Source organism: Thalassophryne amazonica, chromosome 2, assembly GCF_902500255.1.
Source record: "Thalassophryne amazonica chromosome 2, fThaAma1.1, whole genome shotgun sequence".
Taxonomy (NCBI): Eukaryota; Metazoa; Chordata; class Actinopteri; order Batrachoidiformes; family Batrachoididae; genus Thalassophryne; species Thalassophryne amazonica.
The window spans coordinates 62,370,509-62,393,524 of record NC_047104.1 but is presented as its reverse complement, the minus strand read 5'-3'; the positions used below and the strand labels follow the sequence as shown (position 1 = coordinate 62,393,524).

General features: G+C 40.6%; 1 protein-coding gene across 1 annotated transcript in view; it reads right to left on the bottom strand.

The window, feature by feature from the left end:
• Nucleotides 1–23,016, bottom strand: part of igdcc4 (immunoglobulin superfamily, DCC subclass, member 4) — a 239,601-nt gene that overhangs the window by 101,488 nt on the left and 115,097 nt on the right. The window contains exon 2 of the mRNA XM_034186751.1: nucleotides 15,963–16,274. Within this exon, the coding sequence (XP_034042642.1) occupies nucleotides 15,963–16,274 (312 nt within the window). The remainder of the gene's footprint in view (nucleotides 1–15,962; nucleotides 16,275–23,016) is intronic.

Sequence of the window (23,016 nt, the reverse complement as noted above, 5' to 3'; positions counted from 1 at the left end):
GCATTTATCCAGCCCAAATTCCATACCGATTTCTTTGGACGTATGGACTGCCTCCACTAATCTCCTGAGTCCCCTCTATGAATCTGCAAATATCTTCAAGTCATCCAAAAACAGAAGGTGGCTCACCACCTGTTTATGTTTTCTTCCTCTACCTCCATCTAAATCATACCCGATGTCAAATTCCTTGAGGATCTTGCTTAATGGATCAATACTAAGACAAAAAAGGAGTGGAGAGAGACTATCTCCCTGGAATATCCCTCGCTTCACTTTTATGTCTGGGATTATTATCTGCCCCTCTGTATGGTTTAGAGTGATGGTGGTGTTCCACTTATTCATTTGTGGTTTAGAGTGATGGTGGTGTTCCACTTATTCATTTGTGTTTTCAAGAGAGATCTTACTTCCTTATTGATGTTATAAAGTTCTAGGTATCTCATAATCCATGAATGTGGGACATTATCAAATGCCTTTTTGTAGTCAATCCAAGCCATGCTGAGGTTTCTCCTCCTTCTTTTGCAGTCCTCCAGGATAGCATTGTCTATCAATAACTGGTCTTTAGCTCCTAATCTTTTTCTGAAACAACCTTTCTGCTCATTCTCCAGGTAGCCACCAGTGTCCAAATGTTCATAAACGGCATCGGCTATAATTCCTGTCAGCCATTTATAAGTTGTTGTTAAGCAATAGATGGGTCTATACTTGTTGGGAAGCTGCGTTTCCTTGGTCTTTGGGAGTAGGGTTGTGTTCCCAGTCGATAGCCAGTCTGGTGTGTCCTCTTTTCTGTTCAATATTTTTGTGAAAGCCGTGGCATAATGGTGGTGCAATGCTGTGAGTCTTTTTAACCAAAAATTTGGAACTTTATCAATGCCAGGTGCCTTAAAGTTACTATATTCATGAATTTTATTTCTTATCAATTCTTCAGTTATGATCATTGCTGGCATTTGCTGTTTGTCTTTGTTTTTCCGTTTTATTATTTCAATCCACTCAGCCTCTTGGTGCTGTTTAGGGTCTTCAAACACTGGTCTCCAGAACCTCTCAACTTCTTCTCTCTCAGGTGGCTGTTGTACTTCTACTGTATCATTTGCCATATTTCTATAGACTAGTCTAGGGTTGTTTGCAAACTGCTTGTTTATCTATTTGGCCTTTATTTTCTTATCTTTATTTCTAATTTGAGCGGCTAATGCTTTCACTATGGCTTGGTGCTCAGCCAGCCTCACAGCCAGTTGTTTATCTTCAATATTGTATTTTCTTTTAATGCGATAGACTTTTCAAAGAAGGTTCCTTTTATGATTTTGGCCTCCCAGAAATATCGACATCTGGGAGATCTCTGCTCTGAGGCGACTAATTTTTTGTTGTAATGTCTTTTTCCACCGCGGCACGCTATTCCTTTTCCTGATTTTGATTGTTCTGTCTGAATAATGGGGGACTAATTTACTTTGTATGTACCATGCCGCTCCATAATTTACCCAATTTATTTCTGATAATGTGGTTCCTTGTGGAACAGGTTTAGTCAATCCCAGGTTGACTTTCTGCAGCATACTTTTGAACTTTTTATTCTCCTTTAATTTTATCAATTTAGGGCGCTCATCCATTTCAATTCTCCTCGTTTCCTCAATTTTATTTGCCAATTCTTCTTCCAACTCTAGTTGCTCTAGGTCCAATTGAGTCTGTATATTGTTTTCTGGGCAAATTGGTGTATGGCTTGTTTTGTGGTGAGACAATGCCTGGTTTCTTTTTTGTGGGGGTGGTGTTTGATTCCCATCTTGTTGTGCTGGTGCCTGATTCCGACTTCTCCTTTGCTGTGTGAGGCTGGCTTGATCTGATGTTCTTTTTGGTGGTGGAATGGGTTGTGTAAGGGGGCACATGCCATCCTTGACCATTTGCTCAGCCTCTTGCTGCATCTCATGTAATTCAATATCCGTGAAGTGTTTTTGTAAAATAAAGTTGTGTTTCTGGGTGGTAAGTCGGCCCCTTGGTATATCTTTTTTACTTGGGCAATGATGGTAAAATATGTGTGTAACTGCTGCTGTGTTTGGTCAGAATAAAATTTCTGCGGTAGATACAGTGAGAAATGAGAATTTTAATTTCATATCAGTGGCTGCTCTAGAGTTTTCCAGTATTTTGGGCTGAGGGCATAATAATATGGTGGTGGGGTGACAAAAGTTCTAGAAAATATACAAATATGCATTTTAAAGTGTGTCATATAGTTCAAAGTTAGGAGTATTTTTAGATTTTTTGTAACATTTGTATCCTCAAATTTTAGGCCAGTGACTCTCATGCCTCTTACACTGCAGAAGACCATGACTACCACATGGTATTCAAGTCCAAGGTTTGTGTGCACTGCTGTGTGAGGTGTATGTATGTCCTCAGTTCCCAAATGCTTATTGAGTGTTGTTAGAAGGAAAGGTGATGTAACACAGTGGTAAACATACCACTGTCCCATCTTTTTTTAAATGTGTTGCAGTCATCCATTTCAAAATGAGCAAATATTTGCACAAAAACAATACATTTTATCAGGTTGAACACTAAATATCTTGTCTTTGTGGTGTATTCAATTGAATATAGGTTGAAGAAGATTTGCAAATCATTGTATTCTGTTTTTATTTACATTTTACACAATGTCCCAACTTCATTGGAATTGGGGTTGTAACATGAATGGTTCTATTTAGAAAGAATGACTGTTGTGGAATTATGGAATTATTTTGTAGACAAATTCACAGAAGGCCAATTCTTCATGTGGCTGTGTCCTCAGGAGTCCATGCGACATGCAGATACAAGAGATTTCTGACGTCCGCCAATCCGGATCCGGATCACCTCCAAAATGCAGTGGAGTCTTCCATGCCCTAATATCTGTGGTGCAAATTTGGTAAGAATCTGTGAAGTAGTTTTGAAGTAATCCTTCAAAGACTATAATAAAGGGAAACCTTGATCCAGAATCCAGATCACCTCCATAATTTAATGGAGTCTTCCATGCCCTAATATCCATCTGTGGCGCAAATTTGGTGAGAATCCGTGAAGCAGTTTTGAAGAAATCCTTCAAAGAAGGGAAATCTTGATCCAGAATCCAGATCTGGATCCGGATCACCTCCAAAATTCAGTGGAGTCTTCCATGCCCTAATTTGTGGTGCAAATTTGGTGATAATCTGTAAAATAGTTTTGATGTAATCCTTCAAAGACTATATGAAGTGAAACTTGATCCAGAATCTGGATCCAGATCACCTCCAAAATTCAATTGAGTCTTCCATGGTCTAATTGTTGGAAAATTTTGTCAAAATCCGTGCAGTTTTTGATTTTTTGTAATCCTGCTAACACAGTCATCCTTCAAAGCCTATATAAAGTTAAACTTGATCCAGAATCCTGATCCAGATCCAGATCACCTCCAAAATTTAATGATTTCTTCTATGGTGTAATATGTTTCTGTAGTGAAAATTTCGCCAAAATCTGTGCCGTAGTTTTGATGTAATCCTGCTAACAGACAGACAAATAAACACTGATGATTTTATTATGCCCTTGGTGGACGCAATAAACCGGAGCTGTGCATGTTGAGATATTTGGATTCAGCTACACGTTAAACTTAAATTAAAATACAATGCAGATTTCGTATCTGAAAACTGACGACCAAATTGAATAAATCAGCACAACTCTTTGCAGTGAATGTGGGTGGGGAAATGGGTTAAAGTTCTCCGTCACCACGACGGAGTTCCGTCATTTGGAAATTTAACCACACATACACATGCACACGTGGTGTCATGCGTGTTTTGGGGCCAAAATGTGATACTCTCACTGTCAAAGCAACATCCCATTCTGCGCTAATCAAAGCAGCAGCGTGGATGGTGCTGTACCACGGAGGAAGGGACTGTGTGAATTTTCACTCCTCTCCGCTCTATTTACTGCTTGCCATGAGCCATGTCTTTGTGGGAACATTGGCAGACCTTCCCCAAGTTGAGCAGGGTGTGGCATTGCTTTGAACCAATGAAGAATTGATCTGACTCGCTGCTTCGTTGATTCTTTGTTTTATTTCGCTTTATCTTAATTTTTCCCCGCTAAAACCCTAAAGAGCATATGTCTGTGAGTAATATTTACCTTTTTTATGTTAAACTGACCTGTGATGGTCTTCTGAAACAGTTGATAGATGTATTTTATAACTAAAAAATGGGACCGATGCTAACCCGTTCCCATGTTTATGGCGTTTTCAATGTTAAAGTTAGCATTAAGCTGTTCGCATCATAGCACATTTGTGTGCATTTTTCTGTATAATAATTAATGGCTCAGCGTTTGTTGTCGTAAAAGAGTCAAATGTATTACAAATTATAATATTTTTATTTATTTTATTTATATATATTCATAATAATAATAGCAACAACAACAATAATAGTAATAATAACAACTAATAATGCTACAATACAATTTTAGAGAAACAGACAAAAAAAACCTGATAAAACAAAACAACAGAAGAGATAAAACCAACTAAAATGAACACAAATAAATACATTTAGAAATAAATAACTGTTTCCTGTGAACACCAAGTGACTCTTACACCTCCACCTCATCCCTGTTTTATTTAAGATTAATGCAATTTGTTTCGGTCAAACCATATCTAAGCTGTGTTTTTACACAAGAAAAAAATAAAATGCAGTAAACTGCACATTTGTGTCTTTTTTCATGAAAATATTTTATTAAAGATCACATATTACACTTTAGTCAGGCCTTTAAAATACTTTCGTGGACTCGTGGCTGTAATATGTTGTCAGTGGTTGAGATAGTTGCTGTTGGCATCTAAAAATGCTCATAATCAGGTGAAACCTGATGGAAATCTCTGTGTCTGTGATGTATGTATGTGCAAAATAAAACAAAATACTACTCCAGGTATGTTTTTGACGAGAATATAACATCATAACTTTTACAAAGTCAAACCTAGATGTTGTGTGATAACGGCCTTTTAATAATAACTCACTTAAAGAAATAATGGCAAAACTCACATGTAAGTAAAAAACAAAAAAATGATTAATCGAAAAAATAATCGAGCGATTAATCGATTACTGAAGTAATCGTTAGTTGCAGCCCTAGTTTGTTTTACGAGTGAGAGAATTTTACCGAGTAAATGAGAATAAGCCAGTTTTGAGTTTATCAGTGCGCATGCGTTTTCAAAACAGGTGACAGTGTTATTTTGTGCACAGCAGAACAACGCTGTCAATTGCTTTAGGCCCTATTTTTGTATTTTATTGATTGTACAGACAACGACATAGCACCTTTTTGGCGCATTTACCGGAATAGAACTGATCAAAATACAGAAGACAAAGAATTTTTACTTGACAGTATGAAGTGAGTGTTCTTTGTTTCAGAGGGCTTCACACCCATTAAAATTCATCAGAATATACAAAATTTGACTTGCTCTTTTAAAAAATTTCTGGGGGAGATGCCCTAGACTCCCCATAATCAATACTGTGTTTTTACTTAACAGTTTGAAGTGAGTTTTCTTTGTTTCAGAGGGCTTCATGCCCATTAAAATTCACCAGAATATACAAAATTTGACTTGCTCTTTTAAAAGATTTCTGGGGGAGATCCCCAGACCCTCCATAATCAAGACTTTGTTTTTACTTAACAGTTTGAAGTGAGTTTTCTTTGTTTCAGAGGGTGTTGTGTGGGCCGCTGAAGAGGAGGTACTGCTGGCCCACCACCACCAGTCGGCGCCCTGCTTGGAGTGCGGGCTTCAAGCATGAGAGGGCGCCGAGACAGAGAGTGACAGCTGTCACTCATTTACACCAGCTGTCACCAATCACCACCATCTCTACAAAAGCCGGATCATTACTCCACCTCCTCGCCGAGAAATCAACTACCGTTGAAGGTAATTCTCTGCATTTCATACTTTCTGAAGACTAATTATTGTTCTGTGTGCAGCCGTATTCCTGAAGTCTGTAATTGGATTGGCGTGCAGTGAGAGTCTGCGACGTCTTCGCCTCTCACTCCATCCAAGGAGCAACTGTCAGGAGCTGCACGGGTGATTCTGTATCGGAGGTGGAGGTTTTCCCTCCGCGAAGACCTGTAGAAGAAGGATTACTGGGTGTGTGCATACACACTCACCATAACTGTTTTGTCATCTTCTGCCAGCAGTACCAGGGTCTGCAACAGAAGACGGTGACCACCTGGGGACTCAGGACTTGGCGGCTCCGGTGTTCTTCAGGCCGTTGGTGGTGGAAGCTGTGTGGGTCCCGGCTCTCCGATCGCCAGAGGTCTCCTATCATCGAGCCTGCCCGTACATCACCTTGTGTACAATTGGCATTATCTGTGTCTGTATTTAGTTGTGCGTTTCACAACATTAAATTGTTACTCTTTGTCTTATCCATTGTCCGTTCATTTGCGCCCCTTGTTGCGGGTCCGTGTTACGACCCTTTCCCAACAGAGGGCTTCTTACCCATTAAAATTCACCAGAATATACAAAATTTGACTTGCTCTTTTAAAGAATTTCTGGGGGAGATGCCCTAGACTCCCCATAATCAATACTGTGTTTTTACTTGACAGTTTGAAGTGAGTTTTCTTTGTTTCAGAGGACTTCATACCCATTAAAATTCACCAGAATATACAAAATTTGACTTGCTCTTTTAAAACATTTCTGGGGGAGATGCCCTAGACTCCCCATAATCAATACTGTGTTTTTACTTAACAGTTTGAAGTGAGTTCTCTTTGTTTCAGAGGGCTTCATACCCATTAAAATTCACCAGAATATACAAAATTTGACTTGCTCTTTTAAAACATTTCTGGGGGAGATGCCCTAGACTCCCCATAATCAATACTGTGTTTTTACTTAACAGTTTGAAGTGTGTTTTCTTTGTTTCAGAGGGCTTCATCCCCATTAAAATTCACCAGAATATACAAAATTTGACTTGCTCTTTTAAAAGATTTCTGGGGGAGATCCCCCAGACTCTCCATAATCAAGACTTTGTTTTTACTTAACAGTTTGAAGTGAGTTTTCTTTGTTTCAGAGGGCTTCTTACCCATTAAAATTCACCAGAATATACAAAATTTGACTTGCTCTTTTAAAAAATTTCTGGGGGAGATCCCCTAGACCCTCTATAATCAGTACTGTGTTTTTACTTAACAGTTTGAAGTGCATTTTCTTTGTTTCAGAGGGCTTCATTCCGATTAAAATTCACCAGAATAAACAAAATTTGACGTGCTCTTTTAAAAGAAATTCTGGGGGAGATCCCCTAGACTCCCCATAATCAATAATGTGTTTTTACTTGACAGTTTGAGATGAGTTTTCTTTGTTTCAGAGGGCTTCATACCTATTAAAATTCACCAGAATACACAAAATTTGACTTGCTCTTTTAAAACATTTCTGGGGGAGATCCCCTAGACCCTCTATAATCAGTACAGTGTTTTTACTTAACAGTTTGAAGTGCGTTTTCCTTGATTCAGAGGGCTTCATACCCATTAAAATTCACCAGAATATACAAAATTTGATGTGCTCTTTTAAAACAATTCTGGGGGAGATCCCCTAGACTCCCCATAATCAATACTGTGTTTTTACTTGACAGTTTGAGATGAGTTTTCTTTGTTTCAGAGGGCTTCATACCGATTAAAATTCACCAGAATACACAAAATTTGACTTGCTCTTTTAAAACATTTCTGGGGGAGATCCCACAGACCCCATAATCAATACTGTGTTTTTACTTGACAGTTTGAAGTGAGTTTTCGTTGTTTCACAGGGTTTCATACCTATTAAAATTCACCAGAATACACAAAACTTGACTTGCTCTTTTAAAAATGTTGTGGAGACATTCCCCAGACCCCCCATAATCAATACTACACCCTGCCCCCCCACCACCCTTTTATGTACCTTTATGTTCAGGTTTTGCATTCTTTTTTATGCTTAATCTCTCTCCTTAGAGGCTATTTAGAAAAGATTTGTATACTGTATAATGTGTTTATTGTATTTATTGAGGACAAAAGAGTGTGTGCCCCCACTACGCCACATTTTGGGGAATTGCTAGCATTGATTTTTGCCAGGAAAAAATTTCAGTCGGACAAAAATTTATTGCTTTAACCCATGATGTATGCACTCCCTTAATGATCGCAGCACTCGAGTCAATCCATATATGGCCGAGATTGGTAAATTGCTCGAGCTTTATCTCAATTATCTCACCCACACCCACACCATCCTTATCTGGGTGCTGGCTTGTGATCAGGTCAACAGTCGGCCAGTGTTTGTTTGTCAACCTGCCAGCTCATGTACACTCCTTTCAGGTGTCTGAGGTGGCTCACAAGCCTGCATGAATGCTCAGAGTGGTGTCCGCCTTAGTACGACACTCCTCCATCTGTTCCTCATTGGTTGGATGGTGTGGGCTTGGTGCAGGTGCGGGCAGTCGCAATTTATATTGCCCGGTTCACTAAAACAGCAGCAGTCACTGGTCAGCCCGCGTGGTCATCACCTTCTCCTCTTCGATGTATGAGTGGAAGAGGGAATGAATCTACATTCACCCGCCTGGTCTATACGCCAATCTCAGTGTCACAATCAGCTGTGTTCTCCAAAATGAACACAAACTGAACGTCATCATTTGGTCTTTCCAATACATCACCACCTCAACATCAATTCAGCCCTTATCCCTTTCCCACCATTCCTTCACTGGCCTCCTCGCTTTCCTTTGCTCCTCATTGACCCTCAAACAAAAGAGCTGACAAATAACAGGACACCAGCTATGAATAGTGTCTCATTTTACACAGAGCTCATGACAACCTCATATCAGGAGAGAAAGACACCACTTCATACGGACTATTAAAAAGTAAGAGCCAATATTCTTCTGACACATCCTTATTGACTTCCCTTCTGTCCACCATCTTCCTCAAAGCACTGTTGCTTCAGTGCCTCTTCCCAGGACAATTGCTCGTCAGCCACAGGACATTTCTCCCACCTGAAGCAAACGAGAACCAACATCATCTGCTGTCTTGCAGGAACATTCCCTTGACAAACCATATTTCTGTGTGTGCCTGTCCATGTGAATGCATCAAAGGAATAAATAGCCTTTCCATTACAATGGGGACGCTGAAAAATCAGGGACACGCTAACCTAGCTTTTATGTCTATTTCCAGTAATTTCACCTCCTCCTTCCTACTTACACACATACATGATCGACTTATAAAAATTATTAATTTAAATGGAAAAGCATTGTACTGACATAATTTTTTCTATCAACATATTATACTGATGTATGCCAATGTTTGCTTGTATAAGTCACTATCTTAGCGTGCACAATTAATCATGGGTCATTTCAGATCAAATCAATTTTATTTATATAGCACCAAATCACAACAAACAGTTGCCCCAAGGCGCTTTATATTGTAAGGCAAAAGCCATACAATAATTACAGAAAAACCATCCATCCATCCATCTTCCACCGCTTAGTCCAATTAAGGGTTGCGGGAGCTGGAGCCTATCCCAGCAGTCATAGAGCGCGAGGCGGGGTACAACCAGGACAGGACGCTAGTCTGTCGCAGGGCCACAAATAGACAAACAAACAGATACACCTACACACACACCTACGGACAATTTTAAAGATTCCAATCCACCTAACCCGCATGTCTTTGGATGTGGGAGGAAACCGGATCACCCGGAGGAAACCCACGCAAACACGGGGAGAACATGCAAACTCCACACAGAAAGGCCACGGGAATCGAACCCACAACCTTCTCGCTGTGAGGCAACAGTGCTAACCACTAATCCACCGTGCTGCCCTTACAGAAAAACCCCAACGGTCAAAACGACATTTGTGATAAATTTGATGGAAGAGATAAGCCGCCAATGGTTTGATAGTAGACGTAGAAATGGTCAATGCAAAAAGCGATAGAAAAGTCACTTTAGGCCACAATTGTGGACAGGACAGCTGGAATTCATGGAAATGGATGATATGGGGATGAGTTTGAATGATTTTCAGCGACGGACAATGGTGAATTTAAAAACATCTTTGAAGAAAGAGGAAAAGAAAAGAGAAGTTGGGGGCACAAGTGTTCAAGAAATATACATGAAAATCTATCCGGACTGGGAACAAGTTGTCCAACAAAACCAGGCAGATTGTAAATCACTACTTCGGACCAATGATGGGGAAACCATACTAGACCCCATGAACATTAACAAAGAAGTTGCTTGTCTAAGACAGAGTCTCTTCACCCAAAGCGATCAAATGGATTAATGGGATTATTAACCATCAGATGACAAGGTAAAACCTCTATAATCATGCTAAAGTCAGTTTTAAGCAGAGATGAGGTGAAACTCAGTCACACTTTGAAATGACCGACGCGCAGTGAACGCATCGCATCGCGTGACATCATGTGACTTGGGCTTTACGAGTACTCCATATGAGCTTAGTGTCGGGGCAGCTAGCACGCAAATTAGCGCTAGCTTAGCTCCGCCAGCTAAAGAGGACAGCTTTCAGACTGTTCCATAGGCGGAAGACATCCTGTAAGGCTTGGTGCTTGGTTACGGTACTCGGCTCACAGTCACCACTGCTGACTGTGAGTGTCCCCCCGCCCCACACAAATATACATGTCAGAAATTGAATTTCCATACCATTACCACTGGTATTGCCATAAGTGTGTGGAAAGGGAAGGTGACTATGTGAAAAAGTAATAGTCCTGCCTGAGAATCTGGATCCAGATCACCTCCAAAATTCAATTGAGTCTTCCATGGTCTAATTGTTGGAAAATTTTGTCAAAATCCGTGCAGTTTTTGATTTTTTGTAATCCTGCTAACACAGTCATCCTTCAAAGCCTATATAAAGTTAAACTTGATCCAGAATCCTGATCCAGATCCAGATCACCTCCAAAATTTAATGATTTCTTCTATGGTGTAATATGTTTCTGTAGTGAAAATTTCGCCAAAATCTGTGCCGTAGTTTTGACGTAATCCTGCTAACAGACAGACAAACAAATAAACACTGATGATTTTATTATGCCCTTGGTGGACGCAATAAACCGGAGCTGTGCATGTTGAGATATTTGGATTCAGCTACACGCTAAACTTAAATTAAAATACAATGCAGATTTCGTATCTGAAAACTGACGACCAAATTGAATAAATCAGCACAACTCTTTGCAGTGAATGTGGGTGGGGAAATGGGTTAAAGTTCTCCGTCACCACGACGGAGTTCCGTCATTTGGAAATTTAACCACACATACACATGCACACGTGGTGTCATGCGTGTTTTGGGGCCAAAATGTGATACTCTCACTGTCAAAGCAACGTCCCATTCTGCGCTAATCAAAGCAGCAGCGTGGATGGTGCTGTACCACGGAGGAAGGGACTGTGTGAATTTTCACTCCTCTCCGCTCTATTTACTGCTTGCCATGAGCCATGTCTTTGTGGGAACATTGGCAGACCTTCCCCAAGTTGAGCAGGGTGTGGCATTGCTTTGAACCAATGAAGAATTGATCTGACTCGCTGCTTCGTTGATTCTTTGTTTTATTTCGCTTTATCTTAATTTTTCCCCGCTAAAACCCTAAAGAGCATATGTCTGTGAGTAATATTTACCTTTTTTATGTTAAACTGACCTGTGATGGTCTTCTGAAACAGTTGATAGATGTATTTTATAACTAAAAAAATGGGACCGATGCTAACCCGTTCCCATGTTTATGGCGTTTTCAATGTTAAAGTTAGCATTAAGCTGTTCGCATCATAGCACATTTGTGTGCATTTTTCTGTATAATAATTAATGGCTCAGCGTTTGTTGTCGTAAAAGAGTCAAATGTATTACAAATTATAATATTTTTATTTATTTTATTTATATATATTCATAATAATAATAGCAACAACAACAATAATAGTAATAATAACAACTAATAATGCTACAATACAATTTTAGAGAAACAGACAAAAAAAACCTGATAAAACAAAACAACAGAAGAGATAAAACCAACTAAAATGAACACAAATAAATACATTTAGAAATAAATAACTGTTTCCTGTGAACACCAAGTGACTCTTACACCTCCACCTCATCCCTGTTTTATTTAAGATTAATGCAATTTGTTTCGGTCAAACCATATCTAAGCTGTGTTTTTACACAAGAAAAAAATAAAATGCAGTAAACTGCACATTTGTGTCTTTTTTCATGAAAATATTTTATTAAAGATCACATATTACACTTTAGTCAGGCCTTTAAAATACTTTCGTGGACTCGTGGCTGTAATATGTTGTCAGTGGTTGAGATAGTTGCTGTTGGCATCTAAAAATGCTCATAATCAGGTGAAACCTGATGGAAATCTCTGTGTCTGTGATGTATGTATGTGCAAAATAAAACAAAATACTACTCCAGGTATGTTTTTGACGAGAATATAACATCATAACTTTTACAAAGTCAAACCTAGATGTTGTGTGATAACGGCCTTTTAATAATAACTCACTTAAAGAAATAATGGCAAAACTCACATGTAAGTAAAAAACAAAAAAATGATTAATCGAAAAAATAATCGAGCGATTAATCGATTACTGAAGTAATCGTTAGTTGCAGCCCTAGTTTGTTTTACGAGTGAGAGAATTTTACCGAGTAAATGAGAATAAGCCAGTTTTGAGTTTATCAGTGCGCATGCGTTTTCAAAACAGGTGACAGTGTTATTTTGTGCACAGCAGAACAACGCTGTCAATTGCTTTAGGCCCTATTTTTGTATTTTATTGATTGTACAGACAACGACATAGCACCTTTTTGGCGCATTTACCGGAATAGAACTGATCAAAATACAGAAGACAAAGAATTTTACTTGACAGTATGAAGTGAGTGTTCTTTGTTTCAGAGGGCTTCACACCCATTAAAATTCATCAGAATATACAAAATTTGACTTGCTCTTTTAAAAAATTTCTGGGGGAGATCCCCCAGACCCTCCATAATCAAGACTTTGTTTTTACTTAACAGTTTGAAGTGAGTTTTCTTTGTTTCAGAGGGTGTTGTGTGGGCCGCTGAAGAGGAGGTACTGCTGGCCCACCACCACCAGTCGGCGCCCTGCTTGGAGTGCGGGCTTCAAGCATGAGAGGGCGCCGAGACAGAGAGTGACAGCTGTCACTCATTTACACCAGCTGTCACCAATCACCACCATCTCTACAAAAGCCGGATCATTACTCCACCTCCTCACCGAGAAATCAACTACCGTCGAAGGTAATTCTCTGCATTTCATACTTTCTGAAGACTAATTATTGTTCTGTGTGCAGCCGTATTCCTGAAGTCTGTAATTGGATTGGCGTGCAGTGAGAGTCTGCGACGTCTTCGCCTCTCACTCCATCCAAGGAGCAACTGTCAGGAGCTGCATGGGTGATTCTGTATCGGAGGTGGAGGTTTTCCCTCCGCGAAGACCTGTAGAAGAAGGATTACTGGGTGTGTGCATACACACTCACCATAACTGTTTTGTCATCTTCTGCCAGCAGTACCAGGGTCTGCAACAGAAGACGGTGACCACCTGGGGACTCAGGACTTGGCGGCTCCGGTGTTCTTCAGGCCGTTGGTGGTGGAAGCTGTGTGGGTCCCGGCTCTGCGATCGCCAGAGGTCTCCTATCATCGAGCCTGCCCGTACATCACCTTGTGTACAATTGGCATTATCTGTGTCTGTATTTAGTTGTGCGTTTCACAACATTAAATTGTTACTCTTTGTCTTATCCATTGTCCGTTCATTTGCGCCCCTTGTTGCGGGTCCGTGTTACGACCCTTTCCCAACAGAGGGCTTCTTACCCATTAAAATTCACCAGAATATACAAAATTTGACTTGCTCTTTTAAAGAATTTCTGGGGGAGATGCCCTAGACTCCCCATAATCAATACTGTGTTTTTACTTGACAGTTTGAAGTGAGTTTTCTTTGTTTCAGAGGGCTTCATACCCATTAAAATTCACCAGAATATACAAAATTTGACTTGCTCTTTTAAAAAATTTCTGGGGGAGATGCCCTAGACTCCCCATAATCAATACTGTGTTTTTACTTAACAGTTTGAAGTGAGTTCTCTTTGTTTCAGAGGGCTTCATACCCATTAAAATTCACCAGAATATACAAATTTTGACTTGCTCTTTTAAAACATTTCTGGGGGAGATGCCCTAGACTCCCCATAATCAATACTGTGTTTTTACTTAACAGTTTGAAGTGTGTTTTCTTTGTTTCAGAGGGCTTCATCCCCATTAAAATTCACCAGAATATACAAAATTTGACTTGCTCTTTTAAAAGATTTCTGGGGGAGATCCCCTAGACTCTCCATAATCAAGACTTTGTTTTTACTTAACAGTTTGAAGTGAGTTTTCTTTGTTTCAGAGGGCTTCTTACCCATTAAAATTCACCAGAATATACAAAATTTGACTTGCTCTTTTAAAAAATTTCTGGGGGAGATCCCCTAGACCCTCTATAATCAGTACTGTGTTTTTACTTAACAGTTTGAAGTGCATTTTCTTTGTTTCAGAGGGCTTCATTCCCATTAAAATTCACCAGAATAAACAAAATTTGACGTGCTCTTTTAAAAGAAATTCTGGGGGAGATCCCCTAGACTCCCCATAATCAATAATGTGTTTTTACTTGACAGTTTGAGATGAGTTTTCTTTGTTTCAGAGGGCTTCATACCTATTAAAATTCACCAGAATACACAAAATTTGACTTGCTCTTTTAAAAGATTTCTGGGGGAGATCCCCTAGACTCTCCATAATCAAGACTTTGTTTTTACTTAACAGTTTGAAGTGAGTTTTCGTTGTTTCACAGGGTTTCATACCTATTAAAATTCACCAGAATACACAAAACTTGACTTGCTCTTTTAAAAATGTTGTGGAGACATTCCCCAGACCCCCCATAATCAATACTACACCCTGCCCCCCCCACCACCCTTTTATGTACCTTTATGTTCAGGTTTTGCATTCTTTTTTATGCTTAAAGAAGATGCTTTTTAAAGAAGTCCCTTGTCACAGTGCTCCATTCAGACATCTGTCAGCTCAAAAATAAATTCCACAAAAATTCCAAATTCACAAAAAAAAAAAAAAAAAAAAAAGCAAAATAATGCCAATAAACTCAGTGTTTCTAAAGACGTCCTTTGATGGTTGTCTGCTCTGGGTGCTCTGGGGCATGAAACACAGGATGTGGCACTTTGTTCCACCAACAACCAACATAAACAACAGGAAGTGAACCTCACCGGATCATTGTACACGGAAACCTTTTCAATAATGACAAAAATACCAGTATTAACCAGTTGCCATTATTTTAACACGATTTTGTTCCGGTGTCACAGAGCGAATGGTTCCCTGCCTTCACGGCTCATGCGTCATTTCAGAGCTCAGCAGCGTCATCAGCCCGTGTGATCTGTCCACTGTCTGTGTCTCTGTGTTTATTGTCATGATTGTCTTGTGTTCTTCTGTTTGTCATGTTAGTTTTCCTGGTTTTCACTTTATACACTTTTGTATTGCATGTTTTGTTTTTGCCTTTGTATCCTTGGTTTTGTATGTATTTAGTTTTGTAATCCCTTTGTGTGTTGTGTTTTGTTATTTGTATATTTTGTGGCTCTCCCAATTGTTGTGCTGTTCTCACCATGTCAGTAATAAATCCCCTGGCCTTTTTCACCCCACCTCCAGTTTGGGTTCATTCTGACATTATTAAAACATAACAAGAACTTTTCAGTCACCTATTTTATTTACATCTGTGGTGTTTCTGTTTCATTTGCTTTTCAAGTGTAGCTCTCTTGATAAATATTTTTTACAATTCCGTTATACTTCCATGAACTTGTTCACTTGCCCTTTAGGGTTTGGAACCTTTCCTACTTTCCCAGCAAAAGCTATGACACACCTTGCCAGGTCAGCAATACGTTAGTGTTACACACATATACAGATTTAAGGAAATATTCAACTCTCATACCACCTTAGGACAATTTAGAGCCTCCTGTTCACCTAACCTGCATGTCTTTGGTCTGTGGGAGGAAACTGGAGCACTTGGAGGAAAGCCAGGTGCTCCGGGTGATGCTGGACACCTACTTGCCAGGAGCACGTTCACGGTCCGGCTGGCGAGGGCTCCAACAACGGTGGCACTCACGCAGCTGTAGGCTCCCTCCACGCCCTGGGGAGGCTGGCCATCTTTATAGGTGGGCAGCAGAAGAGATCCATTGGAAAAATACTGCAGGTACTCTTCCCCCTCTAGTGGCAGGGGCTGGCCGTCCAGTAGCCAGGTGACGTTGAAAGGTATCCCACTGGATCCAAGGTTGCAGCCCAGCATGAGGGACACATCAGGCTCCAACACCACATGGCTGGGCCCAGCCCTGCAGCTCAGCTCCACCAAAACTGTGTTATCTGCATAAAGAAAAACATGATTGTTAAATTTGGGTTTCCTGAACATTCTGGGGATAATTTGTAGTGAAATCCAGGTGCATTCTTTAATGTCACTTTTTGATAGGTACATACAAATAGTGTCACTGTAAACCTCTGCAGGTACTGAAGGCATTCAGCTATAAATTACACATTAAATTATACAGTGACGCAAATCAGCATTTGATCTAGTGTCGATTTTGCAAGTTTTCCCACCTACAAAGGATGGAGAGGTCTGTAATTTTTATCATAGGTACACTTCAACTGTGAGAGACAGAATCTAAAGAATAAAAATAAAAACCTTAATCTTTGGTACAGAAACCTTTGTCTCCAATTACAGAGGTTAGACGTTTCCTAGTGCTTGACCAAGTTTGCACACTGCAGCAGGGATTTTGGTCCACTCCTCCATACAGATCTTCTCCAAATCTTTCAGGTTTGGAGTTTCAGCTCCCTCCAAAGACTTTCTTTTGAATTCAGGTCTGGAGCCTGGCTGTGTGTTTCGTGTCATTGTCATGCTTGAAGACCCAGCCAAGACCCATCTTCAGTACTCTTATTGAGGGAAGGGGGATGTTTGCCAAAATCTTGTGATACATGACCCCATCCATCCTCCCTTCAATACGGTGCAGTCGTCCTGTCCCCTTTGCAGAAAAGCACCCCCAAAAATTATGTTTCCACCCCCATGCTTCACGGTTGGGAGGGTGTTCTTGGGGTTGTTCTCATCCTCCAAACACGGACAGTGGAGATCATATCGAAAAGCTCTATTCTGACCACATGACCTTCTCCCATGTCTCCTCTGGATCATCCAGATGGTCACTGGTGAACTTCAAACGGGCCTAGACATGTGCTGGCTTGAGCAGGAAGACCTTGCTGCCCTGCAGTATTTTAAACCATGACCGCGTAGTGTGTTATGTAATCTTTGCGACTGTGGTCCCAGCTCTCTTCAGGTCATTGACCAGGTCCTCCCATGTAGTTCTGGGCTTTCTCAGAATCATCCTTACCCCACAAGGTGAGATTTTGCATGGAGCCCCAGACCAATGAAGAATGACAGTCATCTTGTGTTTCTTCCATTTTCTAATAATAACTCCAACAATTGTTGCCTTCTCACCAAGCTGCTTGCCTAATGTCCTGTAGCCCATCCCAGCCTTGGGCAGGTCTACAATTTTGTCCCTGGTGTCCTTAGACAGCTCTTTGGTCTTGGACATGGTGGCCAGGTTGGAATGTGATTGACTGAGTGTGTGGACAGGTGTCTTTTATACAGGTAACGAGTTCAAACAGGTGCAGTTAATACAGGTAAAGAGTGCAGAAGAGGAGGGCTTCTTTAAGAAGAACTAACAGGTCTGTGAGAGCCAGAATTCTTGCTGATTGGTCGGTAATCAAATACTTATTTCATGCAATAAAATGCAGATTAATTATTTAAAAATCACACAATGTGATTTTCTCAATTTTTAATTTTTTATTCTTTAGATTCTGTCTCTCGCAGTTGAAGTGTACCTACGATAAAAAATTACAGACCTCTTCATTCTTTCTAGGTGGGAAATCTTGCAAAATCATCAGTGGATCAAATACTTATGTCCCTCACTGTATCTACAGTTACAGACAAGTTTACATCATCACTAAAAACTTTCAAACTTAATTTCTCCCAACTGCACAAATTCCATTTTTTTTCCCAAATGTGTTAAGTCAGGTGGACTGACTATTTTATTACCCAATATGGTTATTTAAAATAGGTAGCACACAAGATACAGTAGATATTGGTATCAGTCATGACTATGCAAGAAGGAGACTAGTGAGAGAAGCCATGAACAGACCCATGACAACTCTGAAGGAGTTAGAGACTTCTGTGGTTGTGATTGTCAACGCGCGCAGAGTGCAGTTTTTGTCTCTTCTATCACCTGGCACAGGTTCATGGCAGAGTTTAACACAGACATATTTCCATGCAAGAAAATAAGTCACAGTTTCTCCAATCACAGCCATAGAAGCTTATATATGTGGCAAAGGGTATTACTGGTTGTGGGGAAGAAGGGGTAGGGATAAATAAGCTGATGCTTCACCCTACCCCTTTTCGGACATGTTGGGTACACAGTAGGAACTTTTTTGTTGTTGTCTTTACTGATCTATCTTGTAATTGTTGTTGTATCAAATGTTCGAAATAAACAGTTTTCATTCATTCATTCATTCATTCATTCATTCATTATATGTCCTTCAGAGCCAAAATGGCTGTCTTGGTGGATTCACAGATGACTCTCCTTCCAGGATCAGTCAATGTATGAGAACTGCATATCCCAGAAGGTTTAGTGCACAGTACCATACTGTTTGTAACAGCTAATGAGCCATGTAAATTAAGTCCAAGAGATATTCATTGAATTGGACTTGTTCATGTGTCCATTCTCTGGCTTGTCAAAAGAAAAGTGGCTGCAAAAGTGATGATTTGTATGAACAATAACCCTTATGTTGGGAAAGTGTAGTGACACGGACCCACAACAGGGGGCGTAAATGAGCGGACAATAGATGAGCCAAAAATACAACACTTTACTGCTGTGAAATGTGCACAACGAGAATACAGACAAACGCAGAATTTGGATCACAATCAAAATATACAAGGTGATGTGTGGGTAGGCTCGAGGATAGGAGACGTCCGTCTCGAGTAGAACCGGATCCCACACGATTTCCACTGCCACCGAACCCGAAGGATACTGGAGCCGCCAAGTCCCGAGTCCCCAGGTGGTCACCGTCTCCGACTGTCGGATCTCGTACTGCTGGCAGGAAGCAGAAGAACAGATGTGATGAGTGTGTGATAATACACTCAGTAAACAGTCAGCAAGTCGTCTTTCCAGGTGGGAAACAACACCTCCACCTTTAACACAGAACACAGTTGTGCAGAGCCTAAGAGCTACTTATCGTTTTGGCGTGAGGGTGAAGAATGTCACTCCTACACGGACCACAAAACGCAGCACCCAGCTGACAGCAGCTAAAGCAACTCCTGCAAACACTCAGAAAAGAGATCACGTGCGTAACGGCACAGTCAAACGGCTGAGAGTTTACCGTAGAGGTAGACGATATCTCGGCGACGAGGTGGAGATATCGTCTGGCTTTTGTGTGTGTGGTTGATGACCTGATGATTGGTGACAGCTGTCACCCCGGCTGTTCTTGTGAGGCGGCAGCGCCCTCTCGTGCCTGAAGCCCGCACTTCAGGCAGGGCACCCTTTGGTAGTGGGCCAGCAGTACCTCCTCTTCAGCGGCCCACACAACACCTTATATTTAGTTTGGCTACTGAAAATGGAGGGACTAAACAGTAAATGTGATACTTTTGTTAATGTCCTTGAATTAAAGCTAAGAATCTAAACTACAAGCTCATCTTGATTGTTTCATTTCATATCCATTGTGGTGGTGTACAAAAACTGCTTCACTCTCCAAATACCATAAAAGCAAAAAATACCCCGGTTTGGTATGAAACACATTTTTAAATTCACGGTATGTTTCAAACCACTGCACTTTCATGTCAGGTTTCCTCATACTGCACATGTCCAAAAATAATAATAAATAATAAAAAAAAACTTCCACAAAATCAGAATGACACAACAGTTTCACTTGAAATGTACAAGAACTGGCGAGAGGAGTAACAGTTTCCACATCCTCAACATTCTGCCTTAAATTGTCAACTTGTATTTATAATAAATATTCACAAGTATTTACAAAAATAGTAACTTACAATAAAAACACATTGTTGCTTGCCTCTACTGGTGGTTGGCTCTCACTGCGGTATTGTATCACTTCCTGTTCCGGAGCACAGCTGTGTTTTTCTGTATCTGTTAGCTGTTTAATCTGCGCAGTTAGATTGATCTAGTTATCTAGATTACGATTTGTTTCCCAGTGTAATCTTTACGTGCCTTAACTAAAGCACTCCTGCTGAATCACCTCTAAATTATTTACACATTATTCACTTTGCGTGTTTTTGGGAATCCGCTAGCTTAGCGTAGCTACTAGCTCTTAGCCGATTTAGCATGGCGGCTTCTCCTGTCTCTCCCGCACTTTTCTGCTCTGGGTGTGAAATGTTTAGTTATTCCTCGGCCTCCTTTAGCAGTAACGGTACTTGTAATAAGTGTAGCTTATTCATAGCTTTGGAGGCCAGGCTGGGTGAATTGGAGACTCGGCTCCGCACCGTGGAAAATTCTACAGCTAGCCAGGCCGCTGTAGTCGGTGCGGACCAAGGTAGCTTAGCCGCCGTTAGTTACCCCCTGGCAGATCCCGAGCAGCCGGGAAAGCAGCCCGACTGGGTGACTGTGAGGAGGAAGCGTAGTTCTAAACAGAAGCCCAGTGTACACCGCCAACCCGTTCAGAATTCTAACCGTTTTTCCCCACTCGACGACACACCCGCCGAGGATCAAACTCTGGTTATTGGCGACTCTGTTTTTCGAAATGTGAAGTTGGCGACACCAGCAACCATAGTCAATTGTCTTCCGGGGGCCAGAGCAGGCGACATTGAAGGAAATTTGAAACTGCTGGCTAAGGCTAAGCGTAAATTTGGTAAGATTGTAATTCACGTCGGCAGTAATGACACCCGGTTACGCCAATCGGAGGTCACTAAAATTAACATTAAATCGGTGTGTAACTTTGCAAAAACAATGTCGGACTCTGTAGTTTTCTCTGGGCCCCTCCCCAATCAGACCGGGAGTGACATGTTTAGCCGCATGTTCTCCCTGAATTGCTGGCTGTCTGAGTGGTGTCCAAAAAATGAGGTGGGCTTCATAGATAATTGGCAAAGCTTCTGGGGAAAACCTGGTCTTGTTAGGAGAGATGGCGTCCATCCCACTTTGGATGGAGCAGCTCTCATTTCTAGAAATCTGGCCAATTTTCTTAAATCCTCCAAACCGTGACTATGCAGGGTTGGGACCAGGAAGCAGAGTTGTAGTCTTACACACCTCTCTGCAGCTTCTCTCCCCCTGCCATCCCCTCATTACCCCATCCCCGTAGAGACGGTGCCTGCTCCCAGACCACCAATAACCAGCAAAAATCTATTTAAGCATAAAAATTCAAAAAGAAAAATAATATAGCACCTTCAACTGCACCACATACTAAAACAGTTAAATGTGGTCTATTAAACATTAGGTCTCTCTCTTCTAAGTCCCTGTTGGTAAATGATATAATAATTGATCAACATATTGATTTATTCTGCCTTACAGAAACCTGGTTACAGCAGGATGAATATGTTAGTTTAAATGAGTCAACACCCCCGAGTCACACTAACTGTCAGAATGCTCGTAGCACAGGCCGAGGCGGAGGATTAGCAACAATCTTCCATTCCAGCTTATTAATTAATCAAAAACCCAGACAGAGCTTTAATTCATTTGAAAGCTTGACTCTTAGTCTTGTCCATCCAAATTGGAAGGCCCAAAAACCAGTTTTATTTGTTATTATCTATCGTCCACCTGGTCGTTACTGTGAGTTTCTCTGTGAATTTTCAGACCTTTTGTCTGACTTAGTGCTTAGCTCAGATAAGATAATTATAGTGGGCGATTTTAACATCCACACAGATGCTGAGAATGACAGCCTCAACACTGCATTTAATCTATTATTAGACTCTATTGGCTTTGCTCAAAAAGTAAATGAGTCCACCCACCACTTTAATCATATCTAAGATCTTGTTCTGACTTATGGTATGGAAATAGAAGACTTAACAGTATTCCCTGAAAACTCCCTTCTGTCTGATCATTTCTTAATAACATTTACATTTACTCTGATGGACTACCCAGCAGTGGGGAATAAGTTTCATTACACTAGAAGTCTTTCAGAAAGCGCTGTAACTAGGTTTAAGGATATGATTCCTTCTTTATGTTCTCTAATGCCATATACCAACACAGTGCAGAGTAGCTACCTAAACTCTGTAAGTGAGATAGAGTATCTCGTCAATAGTTTTACATCCTCATTGAAGACAACTTTGGATGCTGTAGCTCCTCTGAAAAAGAGAGCTTTAAATCAGAAGTGCCTGACTCCGTGGTATAACTCACAAACTCGTAGCTTAAAGCAGATAACCCGTAAGTTGGAGAGGAAATGGCGTCTCACTAATTTAGAAGATCTTCACTTAGCCTGGAAAAAGAGTCTGTTGCTCTATAAAAAAGCCCTCCGTAAAGCTAGGACATCTTTCTACTCATCACTAATTGAAGAAAATAAGAACAACCCCAGGTTTCTTTTCAGCACTGTAGCCAGGCTGACAAAGAGTCAGAGCTCTACTGAGCTGAGTATTCCATTAACTTTAACTAGTAATGACTTCATGACTTCCTTTGCTAAGAAAATTTTAACTATTAGAGAAAAAATTACTCATAACCATCCCAAAGACGTATCGTTATCTTTGGCTGCTTTCAGTGATGCCGGTATTTGGTTAGACTCTTTCTCTCCGATTGTTCTGTCTGAGTTATTTTCATTAGTTACTTCATCCAAACCATCAACATGTTTATTAGACCCCATTCCTACCAGGCTGCTCAAGGAAGCCCTACCATTATTTAATGCTTCGATCTTAAATATGATCAATCTATCTTTGTTAGTTGGCTATGTACCACAGGCTTTTAAGGTGGCAGTAATTAAACCATTACTTAAAAAGCCATCACTTGACCCAGCTATCTTAGCTAATTATAGGCCAATCTCCAACCTTCCTTTTCTCTCAAAAATTCTTGAAAGGGTAGTTGTAAAACAGCTAACTGATCATCTGCAGAGGAATGGTCTATTTGAAGAG